At 36.2% G+C, this 22187-nt stretch overlaps 1 protein-coding gene across 1 annotated transcript in view; it reads left to right on the top strand.

Moving 5' to 3' along the window:
• Window positions 1–22187, top strand: part of Plxdc2 (plexin domain containing 2) — a 412732-nt gene that overhangs the window by 209265 nt on the left and 181280 nt on the right. Inside the window, exon 4 of the mRNA XM_057786950.1 lies at window positions 15025–15094. Within this exon, the coding sequence (XP_057642933.1) occupies window positions 15025–15094 (70 nt within the window). The remainder of the gene's footprint in view (window positions 1–15024; window positions 15095–22187) is intronic.

The following is a 22187-nucleotide window of genomic DNA, read 5'->3' as shown; positions in this document are numbered from 1 at the left end:
TAAAAAAAAAAAATTGTTGAGGACTTAAATTCAATCCTATTTCTTATCAAAATGATACAAAATGATACCTCAGGACTGAGGGGGTTTCTAGTTAAATTAACTTAATGCCACCCTTTCAGGAGGTAGAATAGGGTGACCGGAAGTCACGTGAATATGATAGGCAGTGGGGCAGGGTAAGCAGAAGAGACATTGACATGATGGGAGGCAGGACAGGGTGCTCAGAAGTCACAGGTGATGTGAGATTGCCCTCTGTATCCTGTGAATACCATTGGTTAATAAAGAAACTTCCTTGACCTGTTGATAGGGCAGAACTTAGGTAGGTGGAGAAAACTAAACTGAATGCTGGGAGAAAAGAGAAAAGTTGAGAGAGAAGCCATGGAGCCACCAGAGACAGATGCACTGAAACTTTGCTGGTAGGCCACGACCTTGTGGTGATGCACAGATTAGTGGAGATGGGTTAAATTAATATGTAAGAGTTAGCCAAAAAGAAGCTAGAGCTAATGGATCAAGCAGTGATTTAAATAATATAGTTTCTGTGTGATTATTTTGGTCTGGGTTGCCGAGCAGCCTGGAACCAAGAAATAGGGATATGATAGAAGGCAGGACAGGGTGGTCACAATGATATGATAAGGGTGGGACAGGGTGAGCAGAAGTCAAGGGGATCTGAAAGGAGATAAGCAACCTGCTAAGATATTGAGGGCAGGCTCAGCTTGAACTAATACCACAAGTTTTCTTATTTTTGTTAAAGTTGTTGTGGAAGTGCATAAGTGGGCCTAGCAAAATATGCAAAAGCATAACTAAGACTAGATCTGCTCAAGGAATTGGAGCAGGGGCATCAGAATCAACGAGGTAACTTATACTACAATCGTTCAGGGTCTTTGGATAAAGTTGTGTGGTGCAAAGACACAGAAGTCCAAGGTTGCAGCTTAAATCAAAGGCAGCATAGAGGCATCAAAGTCCCTTTGTCAGGGGACCAGATGCAAAGATAGACAGGTCAACAGACTAACAGATTTAATAGAGGATGAATGGGTGGATGGGAGGGAGTGAAAAAGCTCAGGTCGAAAAATGGATAGCTATATTTGGTAAAGAAATTGCCACCTATTTCCACCATTATCTCACTGTGCTTCCTTCTACTGGGCAATTGTAATGTACTCTTGTCACAGATAAATACACACACTGCCTTGATTTTTCTTCTCTTTTCATTGATGGGAGTGTTGATTCGTTGAATGAGGAAAACAGCAGAATGAATGGCTTGGAACACTGTTCTTTGTTCATGTCCCTCTTATTTTACTGTGGGTAAGGTTTGGAAGGGATCTAGATGGGCTTTCATCTGATGATTGTTTCATTTTTAAAAAATTTTCCTTCATGACTTCTATGACAACTTGATGATATTTAATAGAAAAGAATGACCTGGAATCATTCCTTTCCACAAAACTAATATAATTAGAGTAGTGCTGGCCCACCATAGTCCCTGAAGTTAGTTAACTTTGCCAATAAATAAGGAAATGTATATTGGTAGTCATTCAGTTACTCTTGTTGCTTTTTCTGACTGTAGGAATCAAACTAAACTACAAGGAACCATAGGTAGAAAGGCATAAGATGGGATCCCAGTGAAATCCACCATGACCAGTTTTATAGATTTAAAAATAAAATCTTTGCTTTTCAATTAAGAATTTGTCTTTAAAAATGTGCTTGATGACCTTAAGAGATGGCTCAGCAGTTAAAAACACTTGCTGCTCTTTCTTTCACAGAGTCTAAGAACTGTTCTCAGAACCTACATCCCATAGCTCACAACCAGCTATAACTCACGTTAACAGGGCCTCAGAGGCCTTCTGGCTTCCATGGGCATCTACACACAAGTGGTTTACATACCTATGCTCAGGCATACACATAAAAATGAATATTTTTTTTAAATTAGTGCTTGAGTTTACATTTCATTGTAGTTAAATATATTTTCTACATTGAGGTTTTTCAGCAGAAAGGGACACTATTTATAAAACTAAAGATAATCGTTGAAGGCAGTCTAATATATCCTGGGGTAGCTATGCTGGGCATAAAGTAACTAATTCTAGAAACATACATATTCACATTTTGAAAGTCCCAAATGAGATAAGCACTCTACATTTTTATTCAACCCCACTGATCTTTCATATTCATGAATGCTGCTAAAGGGGATACCCCTCAATCACGTCTCAGGCTTGATCAATAAATCTCATGCCTCTCTTATCGTTCATCAGAGATTTTCTTCCTCTACATACTTTTGGCCATCTTTTCTTGATGGAGGAAGGTCATTTGTCAATAAACAAACTGCCTTGGTCCATTTGATAGGCCATCCCTTAGGTGGGTGGAGTAGACAGAATAGAATGCTGGGAGGAAGAGAAAGTGAGCTCAGATGCAGGGCAGCTCCTCTGAGAGACAGACGCCATGCTCTCCTCTCCAGAGCAGACGCGATAAAGCTCCGACCCAGGATGGACGTAGGCTAGAATCTTCCAGGTAAGCGCACCTTGGGGTGCTACACACACGAATAGAAATGGGCCAAGCAGTGTTTAAAAGAATATAGTTTGTGTGTCGTTATTTCGGGTATAAAGCTAGCCATGCAGAAGCCGGGCAGGACGAAAAGCAGGCCCGCAGTTCTCTACTACATTTTCTGAGATGTTTTCATAAGCCTTTGTAGACATCCATGGTTTAATTTTAGATAGTATAGTATAAAATGTGTACTCTTCCTGATATTATTAGATGACAACAATTTTTATGTATCATTCAAGAAAAAAACACATGTTTTAGGGAAAATTTAGCAAAATATAAATGGAATATAATGTTCATTAGGAGGAGTAAATACCAGAAAAACATATATAAGTTTTTCTTCGTCATGGGCTGAACTTTAGTTATGGGTTGGGTATTGTTTTTAGGAGGGGGTCATTCTTTTTATTGCATTTCGTTAGGGGTGTGTGTGTGTGTGTGTGTGTGTGTGTGCGCGCGCGCGCATGCCAGGACATGCATACAGAGATCAGAAGACATGATGCATAAGTTTATCTTTTCCTTTTATCATGTTAGTCCCAAAGATCTAACTCGGGTCGTCAGACTGATATCAAGCACCTTTACTCATAGAGCCTTCTTGACGCCTCAGGTTGAGGATGCTCTTTACCCCGTTGACAGGAATCAAATTCCTTAGCTTCTGAAAAATCAATAAATTAGCAAAAGTAGTATGAGTATAAAATTTTAAATTTAAAAATCTTCAGGAAATCAAAGAGACTTTCATTGTATTATTTTGTAAATTTAATTTATAACTGTTTATAAATAGAAATAAAGTTATTCTATAGCAGAGAATATTATGAGTGAAATTTCAATTTAGCCTAAACTTCAACACATAATCAAGTTTTGAAATATTAAACTTTCTGATGAATTTCAACTACTGCATTACAAACCTTCACACATGAAGCAAGAAACAGTTTGTTAAAATGATGAGTTAGGGACTTAGGATCTGCCTAAGCACTCTGCCAGGAACTACTATGACCTTGAATGTGATGTTCATTTAAGGATCTGATGAAAGTCCAACTTAATGAGTTTCTTCTACCCAGGCCCCACCACCCCAGCGCTTGTTCAATACTTATGTAACCCTGGGTAGCTTGTGGATTTCAGGAACTTCTTATGGCTTGTGAGAAACTGGATTTCTCATGTTTGTTGTTGTTGTTTAGAGATGGAGACATGGTATTAAATTGAAGTACAGAGACCATATTCAGTGGAGACCAAAATGTATGCATCTGAATAAAGTACAATACTTGTCGAGACTTGCTTGAAAACCCCTCCCCAACATAGTGCCTTGTGGACAAACCAAAGAGTATTTGTTGAATTAGGGAGAACAAGATGTGGTGATAGTTTCCTTAATCTCTAATTCTGAGGAGCCAGTACATTTGCTCATGTTTACATTGCATTTTCAAGTTTATGAAGACTCCCTTGATGAGTGTCACTCCATACGCAGAGTTAATTAAACATTAATTTGCTATGAACAAAAATTCTGGAGAGGTTAGAATGTCTAAATCTGAAAATCAATTGGATTGATAGAGTGTACTTCTCAAAAGACTAGCCAGTTCCCAGGTCTCTGTGTCTGAATATTGACAAACTCCCTTACATTTTTAGGTTTCTAATGATCTTAGTCGCTGGATTCACAATCCATGTCCTGTTGACCTGTCCCATAATGTGAGAATTGGTTATAATATCTCATTTTCACAAATCTTATATAGGAAAGGTCTTACTAACTATTCTTCCTGTTATATTATTTTATTTGAGATTGTATGCAGATCATTTGTTGCCTAGAAACAGAATCTGCATTAAATAAAAAAAATTTGCATTGCTGGTATCTATTCATACATGCCTCTCTATATTCTATTGTCTCTTTAATACTTCCCTGTTGTACAAACCCATCATTTGATCTTATCCTACTCATGCAGCTGTGCAGTCATGAATCACTGAGTAAAGGGAACACATTCTTAGAAATGTGTCCTTGGGTCCATCAGTTACTGTGTGAAGACTGTGGGGAAAGTTGAATTGAGTGTATAGATGAGTTAAGTAGGGGATCACTGTTTTGTCTGTGGCTGTAGATGGCTGGAACATTCTTGCAAAACCTAAGGACATGCCTAAATTTATAACACTCCATTTTCTTTAATGTCTACTTTGTAGATAAATATATTTCTGTAACTTCTCATGTGAAAAGAAGACAATATAAAGAAATTTAAAAAATTGAACGGAAGTTTAGAGAGTCAATATCTGAATATATCTAGAAAGACAAGAAATAGCAGCATCGTATTTCTCAGTAAGGGGTGGGGAGAATGGAGTAACTAAGAAGGCCAGGGAAGACATTTAGCACGAAGGCAGAAGTTCAGTGCTTTCCCACTCATCATGTCATTGCCTTCTGCACATGGTACCTCATTAGGCAAATTATTTTCACCTGTGAAGAGTGGTCTCTGTCACGTTCAGAGTTTCAAATTTGCTTGCTTTGTCTTGGTGTTGTGAATACGTGTTCTCTCTAATCATATTTATTCCTACATTTTGAACAAAATTAAGAAAAAATAGTGTTACATTTGTACATGCCACTTGGCCGCAGAGAATCCTGAACTCCACACTCAGTTTCTATTCTCTTGTTTAACAGACATCTAGAAATGTCTACCCTGGTCTCTGGCAGACCCATAGACAGCAAGCCCCCATTAGACAAAATGAAATTTTTATACCTGAAAAGACATGAAGGTCTGACTATGTTTAGGCTTCATGATTATAACTAGTTTTTGAAGGATGCAATCACTAGTATAGAGTAGATGTAATTCTCAAGACAATTTTGAGTTAAACACTTTGCTTTGAAATGAGTCCTGCTACAGTGTAATGGTTTCAACTCAGGACTTCTTCTTTGTGGAGTTCTGTGCTGAGATAATTTCAGTCTTCTAAAACCCGGAAAAACTTTTGAGAGTTATCACATAGCTTTCTTCTCATCCTATAAAACTGCTTTTAAAATAATAGCGTGATAGTTAATCGTGTTTGTTCAATACTCGTAGTTTATCTATGTGCCTTATTCTAATTTTACTCATTGTACATCATTATCTGGCTATTATCCTTGTTCCCATACAGGCTCCATATAGTATTTATGTTACATTTATTTCCCACATCTTTTCTTTTGGTAACTTTTTAAACTTTTCTTTTATGAGCTTAAATGTTCCTCTTGTTTAGTTAAAGATGTCTTCCTTTAGCTAGAATGATAAAATTATAATCTTGTTTTTCTGTGTTCATCATATTGGTAGATACTGACATGGCTAAAATTTGTAGGCTTGAATCTTAACTTCCTAAAGCAAGAAAACTGAAGAGGGTACCCAGTAAGAGCCAATCAGATCTTGATGACCCTGCCCTCTGGGATTGACCAATGTTAACATCTCACTCTTAGTAAGTTGTGAGAAAAACTTTGCTCTAAAACTAAGTTTGTCCCAACCCTTGCTGCTACTCTTAGATGTTCCTTCATTTGTGCCTTATCCATGCGGTGGTTCCTCAAGAAGCCTCCTACCACACCTAAACTTGATCTGAGACTGCCCAGCTTCTAGTTCTGCAAGAGATGAAGCTCTGCTATTTGTAATTACATAGTCTCATGCATTCTCTTTCTGTGGAACAAAACAGATAATGTCATGCATGAACACAGGGTGTTTCCTTGGATGTAACAACATCTGCTGAAGGAGGCTCCTGATAATTTATTTATCTGCCTTCATTGCAATAATTGTTATCATCTTTTTGTAAATAATAAGTATTTTGCTTATCATCACACTTTTAACTACTAAGTTTCACATTCATTCTTTTTAAGTATAGATAAAAAATACTTAGTTATGTCTGGCACATTGAATGTTAACTCCATTCCCCTAACCCCTGTAGACATGGTGCTATGGTTATTTCAAAGCATCCCAATGAGAGCATTGTGATATTGCTCAGAAATATTACCTGTAGTTCTGATATCAACTCGACTAAAAAACGACTTCCCTTAATTGATGTAAATCTTTCTAATGAAAGCACTTGACAGCATGTTCAAATATTGAGGGAATACACAACTTAATAATTTTCTGCAGTTTATCAAGAACTAAATGAGTACAATTTTTATTTAGGAAACTAATCTTAAAGAACTATTGATGGGCTAGACACATACATGAACATAATTCATTGTTAACCATTATTGACATAGTAGTTAAAGAGATTTAGACAACCTTTAGTCATTTGATCCTATGAATCAACTTTTCAAGGATAGTCTTAACATTACGGCTAAATGTTCATGAAGTCATAAAGTCTCTGTGCTGGATAGTTTTATGTATACTTGACAAAAGTTAGAATATGTGAAAAGAGGCTACCTCAACTGAGAAAATTTCTCCAGAGGATCTGACTGTATGGCATTTTCTTATTATTGATTGATGTGGGAAGATCCAGCCCAATGTGAGTAGTGACATCCCTGGGCTGGAGGTCCTAGGTTCTATAAGGAAACAGGCTGAGAAAGCCATGATGAGCAAGCCAATAGCACCTCTCCAAAGCCCTTGCATCAGCTCCTGCCTTCATGTTCCTGTCCTGTTTGAGTTCCTGTCCTAACTTCCTTTAATGGTAGACTGTGATGTGGAAATATAAGCCAAAAAAACCTTTTCCTTCTCAACTTGCTCTTAGTGAAGTTATTTCATTGCAGAAATAGTAATCCTAACTAAGACAGCCACCAACCAACCCAAGATGATGGCATGTCAAATAAAGCCAAATAAACCCTTTCCTCACCAACTTGCTCTTGGTACTGTTGTTTCATTACAGCCATAGAAACCCTATCTAAGACAGCCGCTAACAAGATGGCATGTCACTCCAGGTGTCAGCCTTTACAAAATCCTGCTAGAATGTTCAATAACTAGAAAAAATGATGCCAAGTTCGAACATGAAGTCTCACTGAATGAAGACTGTAAAAGGCATGCCTTCTGATTTGTCGGGGATCAATGCTACTGTCATCTGCCAGGAAAAGCACTTTATGTCCCATGTTCAGTATCAACAAAACTGTCCCCTTGCTATGTGCGTCTTGCAGAAACAGACCACACCAAATCAAATCAATTGTGTTTATCCAATGTTTATTAAATCATGTTTACTTACTAGAAAAACAACATTTACTAAAAATAGGCAACTTTTGCTAGGAACATCTGAGTAAATAAAACAATGTACTAAATTTAGTTATTGTACAAGGTTCACACTTAAGTATTTACCACTCACCTGAAACAGTATGATCAATATTTTATTTGATAATGTAAGATTAAGATAAATTCTCCAATACAAATAATCATATTAATGATATTCCTTCCGCTGACATGTTCAGTAGATGAATGTCTCCCTCAAATAAAAGTTATTTGAATGATTAAAAATAGAATTTGAAAATGTATATATAAAACTTGATGAAAATTCAGTTCATTCTTGAGCATATACTTTTCAGACACCTTGTTATGGTCTTATGAGATCAACAATTATTAAAACTTTAGTTATTACTAATTTTCCTTTTTTAAGCTGCTTTCAGCAGTTTTGTACCCAGTAAACAGAAAATAAAAAGACTCAGGGGACTAGACATGCATAGACTTATCAACAAAAGGAGGAGCTATCCTACAACAAGCAGCAGTTTGTGTTGATGGTGTATCTGTAAAACATGGTTCTGGGAATTATAAATGGTACCCACAGCGAGATTCCCAACTTATTGTGCTCAAAAGTTAGAAAAGAATGATACAAGGTTTAAAAAGAAAGTTCCACCATAAAAAGGTCATAAAATATGTGCCTGTGATGTGCTAATACACTAATGCACAGGCTTCTATCTGCAAGATTTTGCATACACAGCATTGACTACTGAACTTTCTTTCATGATAATACTGAAAAATAGACAAGATAAATGAGGAGGAGAAATGTTTTAGTTATAACTGTTTGTAACTAGTGGTATGAGAACTACAGCAGATCATAATAAATATTCTAAAATCTGCAAAAGAATGAAGAAACTATATATGAAATGTCAGACATCAATCTGGATCCATGGTTCTGAATATGTCTGACTCAACTGCCAACAGGAATTTCAAGAGGTGGGGTTGGAGAGATGTTTCATTCACAGAGTTTTGTAGACCATCAACCCTAAAAAGTGGTTCACAAATATCAGTAACTCCAGTTTCCGGGGGATCAGATTCCTCTGTCATGGGCAGGCAGTAGCACTCATGTGCATATACCCATTCTGAGACCTACGTATGTACACATAACTAAAAATGATAACATTTAAAATAACACTCTAAAAAGGACACATTGAGAGAGCATGTATTGAGAAGATGCTTTGTAATTTTTAAAAGCCATAATCACAGAAAGCCACAGTTGCTCTCAATTCACATCAAATTATCTGGCTTCATAGTTCTACTGGCTCGTCAGGGCATGCTTTCTGACTTGTCTTCTTCCACGAGACCAATGATTCATTTGCTTGTCTAGAACATTCTCACTGCCCCACCTTTTCATAAACTAAGACAGCTTCCACATGTAATTGCTTTTATTATGCTACTTATACTCCTTAATTTTTTTAGTTCTGAGTTTTAAAGTTTTTGGTCAATGCTGCAGGTCAAAGTGAGGATCATCTCTATTCTCTATTTGATATGATTATTTGTGTTTTCCTCAGACTACTAATCCATTAATTGAGTCTTCATATAGTCATTTTCCTTAATCACTTTATCCCTTTAACAATAAATATTTCCTGGTAAAGTATAATGCGTAAGGTAAGATTTACTATGCCAGTTTCTGTGTGATTTCTTTTTTTTTTTAGTTGTTGTTGTTGCTACGGTTTACAATTTTTGGCGATGCTCAGGGATCCCTTAACCTTTGAGATACAGAATAGTTCCTAGACAGTTTGGGGCCACTTTTAATTAATGTCTATTGCATAGTTAAAGGATGCATAACTAATTAGTGACAGCAGAAGCTCTTACAGCTAACACAAGTGACCTTTTTTTCCTACTTTCATCAGCTTAGTTGGTGTCCCCAAGGCTTAGCATTCTTCCAGCTGGAAATCTGCACGGTCACCATATTCTGTATCTCCAGTTTTCATGCTCCGTAGTGAGAGTCCTTCTGTTTTACTGCATATGCTGCAGTCTGTGTCCTGTATTCCATGCACTGAGACTCTTTTCAGTTAGAATATATTAACTGTACAATGACTGTTACTAAAACTCTTATTTATTTTCTGGGTATGGCTGTTTTGTCAGCATGTATATCTGTGCACCATTTGCATGCTTGTCATGCACCTGGTCCAGAAAGTGTTGGAGCCTCTCAGACTAGAGTTACAGATGCTTATCAGCTGCCATATGTGTGCTGCAAATCAACCCAAGTCCTCTGGAAGGACAACAAGTGATCTTAACTACTAAGCCATCTCTCACATTGACAAAACTGGATCTCATTATATCCTCCTCAGACATGTATATAAAGTGTTTCAGACTGCATTTATTCCCCTTATTACTAACAATTAACACTACCCCCCTTGGGTCCTGTTGTTTTTGTTTGTTTGTTTTCTCTTATTTTCCCTTATTCTTATTTTTTTTTTGATTCCACATATGAAGGAAAATATGGTATCTGCATTTATGAGCCTAGCTTTTTACTTTCATAATGACCTGTAGTTCCACCCATTTTCCTGCACATAATATGATTGAATTTTTTTAACAGGTCAATAACCCTAAATTGTGTATGGATGCAACATTTTCTTTGTCCATTTATTTACTGCCAGCTACCTAGGCTGATTCTGTAATTTGACTTATCAGAATGATAGAGTGATAAAAAATATGAAGAACTCTGTGATATATTAGATTCCTTTTGGGTATACACCCAGGAGTGATATAGTTAGACCATATATTTCTTTTTCTATCACATCCTCACTAACACTTGTTTTTTTATAACTTATGTTTCTCGATGGCAGCCATTTTGACTGGGGTAAGATGGAATATCAGTGGGTTTTAGTTGCATTTCTTTAAAATGTTGCATTTGTTTTATGCATTTATTAACCATTTATATTCTTTATATGAAAAGTATCTTTTTAGTTCAGTTTCCCATTTATTAAATGGATAACTTGTTCTTTAGATTTTTAATGTTTTGAGGTCTTTATACATTCTGGATAGTAAATATCAGAAGGATGAAACACGATTTTCTTCTACTCTGTGGGCCATCTCTTCTTCACTGTGGTCTTTGTTTTCTTTGCTGTACCGAGAGTTTTAGAATGGTGCAATTCTGTTCGTTGGTTCTTGTTATTAGATTTGGGTCAGTGAAAGTTCTATTTGGAAAGTTATTGCCTTTCTTGAAAGGTTTCTTATGTCTTCCTCTTGCAGTTTCAAAATTTTTGGTCTTACTTTAAGGTCTTTGTGAAGAACTTATGGTGCTTCCTGTTTAAACAATCAATTTGGGGTACCTGAACTTGAACTTAAATGCCACTTCTTCATACTACTCTGTCTCCACATGGTCCTGTTATGTATCCTTCAGTCATGTTCTCCCCATCACTAAGGAGACTCTTTGAACTTTACTCATTGTCTTCCTCTCTGTTTCACACACAGTGATGAAAGAAGAATGAAAACGTGAAAAAATAAAACTTTCCCTTATTCTTGTCTGACACCTCTTTTACATGCATCATCCTGGGAAAAATAATAATCTAATTAGTTATGGGTAATTACATTGAATATATAATCATTTGACTTGAAGGCACTTAATAAAATTTTAGAGCTTGTTTATATTGAAATTTTATTATAACACACGTTTAGGTGGGAAACTTATGATTTCTCTAATTTTGTCTAGCACTTTGTGTTTACTATCTCATTATTTGAGATCACTGCCTTTGTAATCAAACCTAGGTTCAAATCCTAGGATTCTCCTTGAGCCACACTAAGCACTCTGACTCTGAAAAGTTTTCACACTAAAGGATTGTTAAAATAAGACTGTGTAAAGCCATTCAGTTTGTACATGTAGATATTGAGACAGATGAGTGAGTTATTCTGGGAAGACAAACCTGAGTTAAGGAAGCGATAAATGAACTCTAAAGCCCCCCCCCCCCACTAATTGGCCCCTGTTGATTCTTCACTGTTCACTGATAGGAAGCTGTTTCTAACATATGAGTAACTTCCCAGCTCAAGTCATATCTCTTCTTTCTGCCTGAGGCATGGCTCAAGTTGGAGGAGTGTTGTGCAGTTGAGTGACTTGAGTCAATACAGAGAATGAGTAGCTAGCTGGAAGAATGGCCTGCTTCCTGCCTTCCCATGATAATCAGGCACGTTCCCCAGTGTTTCAAAGAGCTTACTGACAGGAACTGTTCAGACAGCTTGCACCTTAGGAATTGGGTTATCTCTTCTTTGTGCTTATGGACTGTGGTAGAATATCCAGTGTGGTACTCATTCATTCTTATTCTTTGTCTTCCCAGTGTGTATGTGTATATAGTGTTTGTTACATATGGTTGCATATGCACATGAGCATATGTGTATGTGTAGGTGTACTCACATGTGCAGGTGCATATAGATACCAGGTATTAACATCAGTCTGTTTCCCTCAATTGCTTCTCTACTTTATCTTCTGACACAGGGTTTCTCACTGATCCTGGAACTCACTGTTTTGGAGCAGACTATCTGGCCCATAAGTCTTCTAGAATATACACTTCCTGCCCCTAGCTCTGGGATTGTGGCCATTATGTCCATCATGCCCAGACTGTTATGGGAAATTCACTATCCAAACTCAGTTCTTTATGCCTTTACAGCAGGGACTTTGTCCAGTGACACCTCACAATGCCTTCTGTCTGATACTATTTTTTTCCACAATATTTCTGCATATCTTAGCATGTGTCTTCCAAGATCAGCCTCCAAAGAAGGGTTCTGTCTAGGCTGGGGAAATAGCTTAGTGCATGAAGCTCTTGCTGCAGTGGCATGAGAATGTGAAATCAAATCTCCAAGGCCACACAAAGTCATTGTAATCTGCAATCCTAGTACAAAATGGAAGTCAATGTCTGGAGAATTCCTGAAAAGCTCTTGGTCCAGCTAGTCTACCATGTATGAAATTGAGCAACAAGAGAACAAAGTAGAAAATGGGAACCTTCTGCACACACCTCTCTGACCTTCCTGTGTATGCCAGCCTTCTCACATGGACATGCCCATGGATCACACATGCATACCACACACACATATGGGCATGTATATGTACTCTTATGCACACAAAGTTTTTTTGTTTTGTTGTTAAGAATTTTCTTCAGTCATTAGATCTTGGTTTAGGACACAACTTAAATCAGAGCAATACATGAATAAGTATAGAAACCATGATTAATGAAGGCTCATGTGTCATGGAGGACAGGTACCAAAAGATAAGAGTAATGGTTTTTAAAAACCAGAAGCTGCAGTCCTTGGCCGGATTGTGAAGGACCACAAGATACAGAGTTGTCTGCTAATAGTTCTAGTTATGGCTTAGTCTTAAACATGAGTTAGTGTAGTCCTCTTATTTCCAGGGAGTGGGGGAACAATGGTCTAAAGGATTTTGGCACAAGGTAATAAAGTAATGCTAGACAGTATCTTCAAGGGGTACTGGAGCCAAGGGTCTGTGAAGAAATTTGTGTGTGTGTGTGTGTGCGTGTGTGTGTTGTGGGGAGTTATTATCAGTGACTCAAGAGGAATATATGCATTTAGCAGCCTTTTAGATGGCAGGACCTGCTAAGTGCTATTGTACGGGGGAGAGAATGTCATCATGAGAGGTAGACAAATTGGTCATTTTTGTGGGAAAGAAGTTCAATCACAATAATTCTTGTGAATGATGGACTCTTAGCTTTTATTTCAACACTTATTTCATTCTCTTTACTTTGTGTGTTATTTGTGCACTATGGTCTAACTCAAGACACATTTAAGTATCTATAGTATCTGAGACAATATTTACCATGTGATTCTCATTCATCCTTGGTGAAAACTGGGTTTGTTACTAACAAATATTTAAAGCAAAATGTTAGTGAGAATGTAACTTTACTAATGAGCAGAGGAAGAGTTTACAATAGTGAAATTCTGTCCACAGTGGTAATTGCCGCCATCAAATAATTTTTGACATCTTTCAGACACATCAGTTAATATTGTTGCTTTCATTTTAGTGTTATCGGTGACCCCTCATTTGAAGTGGCACAGAACAAACATTTTTATTTTACTGTTAGCATAAAATAAATGTGAGGAAAACTTTTTAGGAAGATTTGGGTTTCAAGATAAAGGAAAGAAAAAATAATTGAAAGTCACTGTAGATTCTGAATGATTAACTCTGTGCCAAATAAGTCATTAGAAATCTCTGAAGGATATGAAAAGGCAATCATTTGCAAAATTGGAGAGAACTAAATTCTAATAGACATACTCTTCTACATTTTAATTTGTAGATTCTGAGAAATGAATGTCAAAATAGTGGAATGTTAGCATAAGAGCCCTTACTATAGGAAGTCTGTAATGCTGTTGAGGTTTAACCAGGCTAATTAATTAACTTTGAATACACATATTTACATATATGTATGTGTACATAGGTAGAAGATAGATAGATAGATAGATAGATAGATACATAGATAGATAGATAGATAGATAGATAGATAGATAGATAGACAGACAGACAGACAGGTGGAAAGATAAATCTATTATTTTCAGGTCCTAGTTGTTGTTATGTATAGCATGTTCTTATGTCTTGCCTCATAATGTTTTAGGCATACAAAAAGCTATTCGTTTGTATTTTACTAGTTTTGTATACATTAGCATTAAACTAAATATACACAAGCAAATCTTTTATATATTATGAATTGATACTCTAGGCTCCTTTAGGATGGTAAAAGAATAAAGCTTTTAAATTTTCTAACTACATCTATCCAATTTTTTCCTATACCAAATCGAAATAGTTCTCCAGTACCTACTGTTTATAATGCAACTTTGTGCTTTTAAAATGGACACAATATGTTATGTCTGGATAGTTCGCTACAATAAACAAACATGAGGATGTCTTCAGGTCTGCATCTACAGATTCATGACATCATCTTCCATCAATCATTTTTTATTATAAGACACACAGAAAAACAAAAAGCAAAGTTAAAATAGTGTAAAAAGCACTATCTTTGGTTTTTCTTCTACTGTTTTTTAATCAACTGGTAAAATGTCAAACTACCCCAGATAACTTACTCATCAAGTGGCAGAGAGATCCTTAAAAAATAATGAAACAACAGTGGTAAGGGCGGACAGAATATAGCTTGACTTGGAATTTAAATTTCCAGTTATTCTTTGTAAAAACAGAAAGATGTCAAAAGGCCATAAAAATATAACTTTGTTTTTTCAGATGCTTAATTGCGAAAAAATATTCTTTATTACCATCTAACACTTCATTTTTAAGGTCAACTACAGTACTACTGATTGAGTAAAGGAGAAACATCATTTAGCTTTAATGGAAATGCTCTTTATTTTACATTTACCATTCTGCACATTATTGATTTATTTCTTTTTGTGATGTTGTTCCTTGCAGAGAGTGAATCTGTCCTTCGATTTTCCATTTTATGGTCATTTTCTACGTGAAATCACTGTGGCTACTGGGGGTAAGTTGTGTTCTAAGCATTCACCTAAAAACACACCTACAGTTTTTATTTTTAGAATATCTCATCTTACAAGATAGATGAAATTTATTAAGAAAATGATTGTCTTATGACACAAATACATGAGATTAAATAAACTTAATAAAGAGTTGAGCTATTGGGAAAAGTTTTCAGAGGAAATAATAAAGTATAATTATAATTTTCAGGTTAGAATCACCTCTGGACTTTTCTGTGTTTCAATTCACCTCTTGGTAATATGGCAAGACTACATATATTTGAAATGGAAAAAAATGGAATAGAGATCACATTAAAAGGTCTGAAATAGAGTTGGTGGCGTCTCTTAGATTTTCTTTTCCTATATTTATTTACTATGCATGGGTATACACAATACAACAACCTGTACTTTCCCTTGAATTATTTTATCTTGTCAATTAATGTCTTCTGTATTAACAGAAAAGTTTGAGAATCTTAATACTGACATCCAGTTTGACTTTTCAAAGTATTGCTTTCCTTTATAAATGCAAATTCTAGTGTTTGAGACTAGTACTTTCTGAGGAAGAAATGAGCCGCGTTTCACAGTATGTCCCAAAGGGTAGAGATGTGTTCACCGCGATGTGCTTCTAAAGGAGCTCATAACTGAGACCACCCCTGTAAGCCACAGATGGTGTAGAAAGGGTGGAGAATGAATGAAAACAAAGAAAAAACCATAGAACATAAAGATAAACACGAGTGAAATGTCACCTATAGACAAGTATAATGAAAATATTTAAGATATTTCTTGGAGAGTGTCAAAATCCTTGTGGTTTTAAAGGAAGAAAGAATATCTCCTGGAGGGACACAGTAATCCAACTTAAATCAGAGGTCTCACCAAGATAATTCAGATGTTGATCCATATCTTCACAGTGAAAACAGATTCTCATTAAAAGTTTTCTAATAAAGATATAGAGGCATTTCAATTGTATTCTAGTAAATAACTCCTGCCTGAAGATCTGAGTGTAAACAGTCCCATTGGTCAGCCTCACAGACCAGGTAATAGTAACACACACCTTTAATCCCAGTAGCCACACTAGTTTGCCTTAGAAACTGGGTACTTCATGCCTTTAATCCCAATCCTAGAGGTGGTGGTAAAACAGGAGGAAACAGCTCTCAAATACAGTCTCATTCTGAGATTCCTGGAGACAGGATTGCTGTTTTGGACTGAGGTTGAAGTAAGAGCCAGTGGCTGACTGTTTACTTTTCTGACCTTCAGGTTGAACTCCAGTTTCTCTATCTGAGTTTTCATTAATCATGCTTCATAAACACCTAATTTGACAGCTCTTCCATTGCTTGTTTATCCAAGCAATTCTGAATCATAATTATCAACCCCATAATAGGCTCTGGAGAAGAAACTCCAAGCCTTACCAGGAAGGATAGGCATTGGTTCTTGGATGAGGTTATCATCTCATGCAAGGCAAAGAAGGGGAAGAGATATCGATAAACAATAACAGGATAATCAGAAATGTGAAAGGAGAGAGAAGTTGCTCAAAAGGGAATGATTTCTGTGGACCAACGCAAGACAGGTTACGAAAGAACCGACCTTTGGAGCCAACCTCTAAGAGGGTTGGATTTTATAAAGCAAAGAAGCAATGGGTAAAAAAGTGAAGAGAGAAAAGATAGTCTAGAAAAAGGAGTGCTGAGCAAAGTCAGTCTGAGGCCTATGTTGGTTGTGTTTGGAAAAAGTGATGTGGGTACTTCAAATGCCGGGAGTAGGAGCTTGAGTGAGATCTTGCCAGCCTAAGGTTGTTCAGGGTAGACCTAGTCTGACCTGAGAGTGGGGGAAAGGGGAGGATGAGTGATGGTAGAGAAACTAGAGACGATAGCTTCATATCTTTAAATTTTTTATTATATTTTATTATATATTATAAAATCATAACACTATAATAGAGTATTACATAATAGACTGTATAACAGCACAATGTGGATGATACGTTGTATAATGTGATATTATAAATAATAATATAATTGTAATAGTCTTGGTATTAGTCTTAAAATAAGTATGTGGGAGTGCATATATGTACACATGCATGTACGGATTTGTATGTACCTCAGAGAGTGTAGGGTGCTCAAAGAAAAACTGAAGGAGTAGATTGTCCTTCCACTCTGAGAGTCTCCAGGACAAAACTCTGGCCATCGGGCATGGCAACAAGCACATTTACTCACTGAGCCATCCTGTTAGCCCAGGATGGCAGTTCCAATTCTTTTTGTAGATACAATTCCTGAGCTAGGTGAAGTGGAAAGCAGAAAAGGCAAATGCAACATTTATCATTTAAATTGTTTAATGATCATAGTTCAAAAAGCTTCCAGTAAAAAGACTCCATGAAAACTCATTAGAAAAAAAGCTAAGAGTTTTGAGATTTGAACTCTTGTAGACCTTTGTAAATGACGAGGTATTAAAACTAGAAGGCAGTTTTACAAATATCCAGTGTCATCACACATCTTAAACAGGCTGTATACCATAGAGGGTTCAGAAGAGAATAAAAACTGCAAGTCCGATTTAAAATGTTGGTTTCAGGACGTTACTCTAGGTGAGGGCCAGTGATTTTGAGGTAAGGGCATCAGCTTCCATTCTATTGACTGTCAATTATTCTTAATTGTGTCTCTGAGTTCTCCTGGATCCTGTTTCTATAGCAATGTAGGAAAAAAACAACGTAGAATGTTTTCATGGTAAATACAAGCTGTGTAAACAAACAAAGCAAAGGCTATGAACATACTTCCTATCTCATTACCTCACTATTTGTTTTTTCCCTTGCTTTCTTAAGCACCCTCTACACACGCACAAACACAGACACACACACACACACAATTTAAGACTGAGAGCTAAGATTAATTCTATGATAATACCCCATATCGCTGTTAAGATCAATGCAATTTCAACTCAGAAACTGATTTAAACACAGACAAATACATCATTCACTGTGGCAAATCTTTGTTATGTACATGTATATATTTATGTGTCACAAATAAACTTCATTTCTACTTTAAATATTAAAATTAAACTAAATACCTGGGTTTCGTTTATAACTATAAAATAGTCTTTAGCTATTGAACACTTTAATATTCAAAAGCTCAATCATTCATACAAATAATGTCGAAAATGAATTTAAAATACCATCTTATTTTCTGGTTCACTGACAGCACAATCCGAAAGCATTTATTCATCTTTCTATTTATACCATACTTTAGTATGCGAATATCTCACATATCTCAAAGCAAGTCCTCCATGCAGTTCGTCATCAAACATGTTTGTTAATGATTCTAGTGAGTCCTGTTGCTTGCATCTCATCACTTACTTTATTTCATACGTATGCCTTAACTTCCTGCCGGGCTGCTAATCTGATATTTTACGTGTTTCAAAGTACAGTGCTGTCTGAAGCTTTCATAGTTACTTTTTGTAGTCATCAATAGTAAGGACATTTTAACCAGAATGCCACATGGGTACATGTGACTATAAAAAGTTGGGGATGGCAACATGAGTGAGGGAGTCAAGAAGAGACTGGCATGATTCAGAAACAAAATTTAACTATGTGGGCAGGTGACAATGTGTATGTATCTGTGAGCATTTGCATATGCAATTAGTGATCAAAGATGAAGTTTGTCAAGAAGCTAAAGTGGATGGCTTATTAACTGCTTTGAATGCACGAAGTATTTGCCCTGTTCTGTTTCTGTATCAATTTCTGATTGCCATTGCATTTTGAAAACGACTTAAAAATTTTGCATATCTTTCCTTCAGTTGCCATATGATAACTATTAAATATAAAATTACAGTTACATAATGAATTTTTATATATGAAAAATGAATATGTGAAAGTTAACCAGGCAAAAGATGTGAAATTCAAATCTCTCTTCTATTCTTCATAGAATATGCATGACCCTGTCAATCAAACTACAACTCTTAGTCTTTAAGTTACGGAGTATTAAATTCAGATTAGTTTTCTTCTATGTCAAGACAATAATTATTTTTGCATATTTGAGAGCCTCCATAAAAAATATTTTAGACTTATGTAATATCTATTGTTCTCATTGTATTTTCATGAAGTATATTACTAACTTTTCCATTGTTTTCCTTTCTGGCTCTCAAATGGTAGTATTTTAAATTTAGTTCCAAATAATATTTCATGGTTTTTCAAGACACTTGGTTAGTAACAGGTATATAAAAGACTTTTAGGAAAGATAGAGGATGATTTTTGACTCCAGATGACTTATAAACACTATGCCTTCTTGTTTCGAAGGTAAAGCCTCAAAAACCAGAATGTGATGCATCCACAGACTTTCCCAAACTAGTGAAGTAGAACAGAGTTATTATGTAATTATTAATAGAATAATTATTGACAGAGAGAAGAGGTCACAAGCACCCAGTCATCTGTGCATTGGTGGAAGACCGTCCAGCCACAGAATTTTAGCAGAAACAAATCCGTCCTTTCTGGTTGACAATTTAAAGAAAGAAGCTTAAGTCTCATGGATGTTCAGACAGACAGACAGATAGGACCAGGCCAAAGAGTTGAATCTGAGTGATTCTTCAAGATATACCCACAAACATCCAGCAACTCATTTTATCAGCACTCTTGGGTAATTTACTCTTCTGCTAAACCATCTAGTGTCAACAGCAGTATCAGCAGCAGCAGATTCAGCAACGTTACCACACTTCTCTTCCCTGTGGCGGTTTGGATCACATATTCTCAAGCATCGTTGCTTCTGCTCTGAGCACATGTGTTTCATTAGCTCTGGATTCCTGAGGTAGGGAATAGTAAGGTATTTAGAGCAGTGCAAGATCTAGGAAGCTGATTCCCGAGGGAGCTCGAGCTAAGTCAGTATGACAATAAGCAAGAAAACAAAACAAAGACAGAGATATGGATAGAATGAAAATGAATAATAACAACCACCGCAGAGAGGAATTATTAGCATCTGGTAGACAAGTTATGAATGGAAGGCAGGCAGGGGTGGCGGTGATCCCCTAAGATAAAAAACAGGATACACATGCTCATTGTCAACCATTACCCCAACAACCTCTGACGAGACTGCCTATCTTCAGATTTAAGTGCATTTAGGTACTTTCATCTCTGGAAAGCATCTCTTTGTCCTGTGATCTGAGATTTATGAGAAATACTGGCAGCAATATTCTAATGAATTTCTTTCCTTGCCAAAGCAACCACAAGCCAATTAAATAATGCTATCACAGAAATGCATACATGCTTCACCCAGTTGCAAAGGGAGTCAAATAACTGCATTTAATCAGTAAAGTGACAAGGTGCCAGGCATAAGTAACCCTATCTAACGCTAGAAAATAAAGGATTTTTTTAATAGAATAAGGCTGACCAATCCTGCCCATGTCCAGTGAATCAGAAAGAATTCATTCACTACATATCCAAGCCAGAAAATGAACTCCTTTTCTTGAAGAAGCCAGTTTGGCATCTTGGCTAAAATAGACCTTTGCTCCAGGGTGGTTAGGGTCATAGGCATCTGTATGGTTCTCAGTCAATTCCCTGATCTCTTAGCTTAGTCTCCTTGTATGTAAAAGAACACAATGGAACCACCTGCCAGTAACTATTTTTGTAAAAACTTAATGTTTCATAGAAAACACAATGCAAATAGTACATACAATTAATACATTTTTACTTGCAAATTTTCCTTTTTTATAATATTTTTCTGCAAGGTTTATCTACTGTTTTCTACAGTACCATTGTTTATTGGCTTTCCCTCTACAGTGCACACAGGGAACTCAAGGAGAAGTCAGGAATTTAACTTATGGCAATGTTTAACTTTTTTAAAGGCTGATTTAAAGGGGCTTTCATGACAGAAAAGCATATGGTTATGTGGCTAAACTAGGATATCCACTCTCACAATTATTTGTGCTATTTTTGTGTGCAGATCAAAAATTCCTTCTAACAACTACCTGTGAGACATTTAGCAACACTAGGATTATGTCTAAAAAACACAAAATTTTAGCAATGTTGTAGTAGTCCCTGCAGTAGAATCTTGAAATTTTTAACTCTCGTGTCCTAGGTCACCAGTGTGTAATAGGAATTAGTACAGCAGGTAACCACACATATCATTCTACTTCTTATGCTATTCTTTGTTCTGTGACCCAGATTTCCCAGGGGAGAAAAAGAACACTGGTGTTAAAGATTCTATGGGGTTAACGGACTGTGGAGAGTAACAATGTTGGGTATTTAATTTATCTGACACTAACTTTGACTTTAAATAGCCATCAATTTTCCACCCTTGTGTGTGACCTAAATTCCTGCAGCAATTAGGCAAATCATTTTAAAGTATATGAGCAAACCTTAGATCCGCCATCCCAAAGGTGAGGATGTTATCACATACCAACTCAGGCCTATAGCAAAGGTCTCTCAAATTTGTTGTAATCACCTACTTGACATTTCTATCAATGCAGTTGAAAATTCTCTTGATTTATAACTTCATTTGTTTTGTACCTGTCAATTTTATGAACTTGATACCATACCAAAACATGGTATTTGGGGTACAAAAATTTGTGTTTAAGGGCAATGGTCATTCATGTTTGGCTCCAGAATTAACTATTTTTATTTTTGAGGTAAAAATTATGCATTTTTTCCAAATTTTCTATTTAACTACAAATCCTTGTTTTCTATGGAAATTGATAATAAACAAATTATAAAGTATTTCCTTCCATTTTCTTTCATCAGAAACATTTTGTTTCTGTAATAATCCATGTTTAACCAAACTCTTTTGGTAAGAGAATGTAGACTTTGCAGACAAGTCGCCACTCACAGCAAGCTTTTGTAAAGACATGGGATTATTTCTACCTTGGTCACATGCAAAATACCTTTATTAGACTTGAGATTCATTTTCTTCTTCACAATATGACTCAAAGATGTATGGAAGACTGAACCCTCAGTACAAAACTTTGAATTACATTGCATGTGAAGCTTTGACTTTGGGCTAGGAGTTAAATTTCTGTATATATCCATTATTCCAATGCTATCTTTATTTTTAATACCTTTTCTGAAATCACAGAAAACTAGTAGATACAACGTACATGGTATTTAAAATTCAGCTCTTATTTCAACCTCTATAGTCC

The sequence above is a fragment of the Chionomys nivalis genome, chromosome 13, assembly GCF_950005125.1.
Source record: "Chionomys nivalis chromosome 13, mChiNiv1.1, whole genome shotgun sequence".
NCBI lineage: Eukaryota > Metazoa > Chordata > Mammalia > Rodentia > Cricetidae > Chionomys > Chionomys nivalis.
This window is presented reverse-complemented; position numbering and strand designations above follow the sequence as displayed.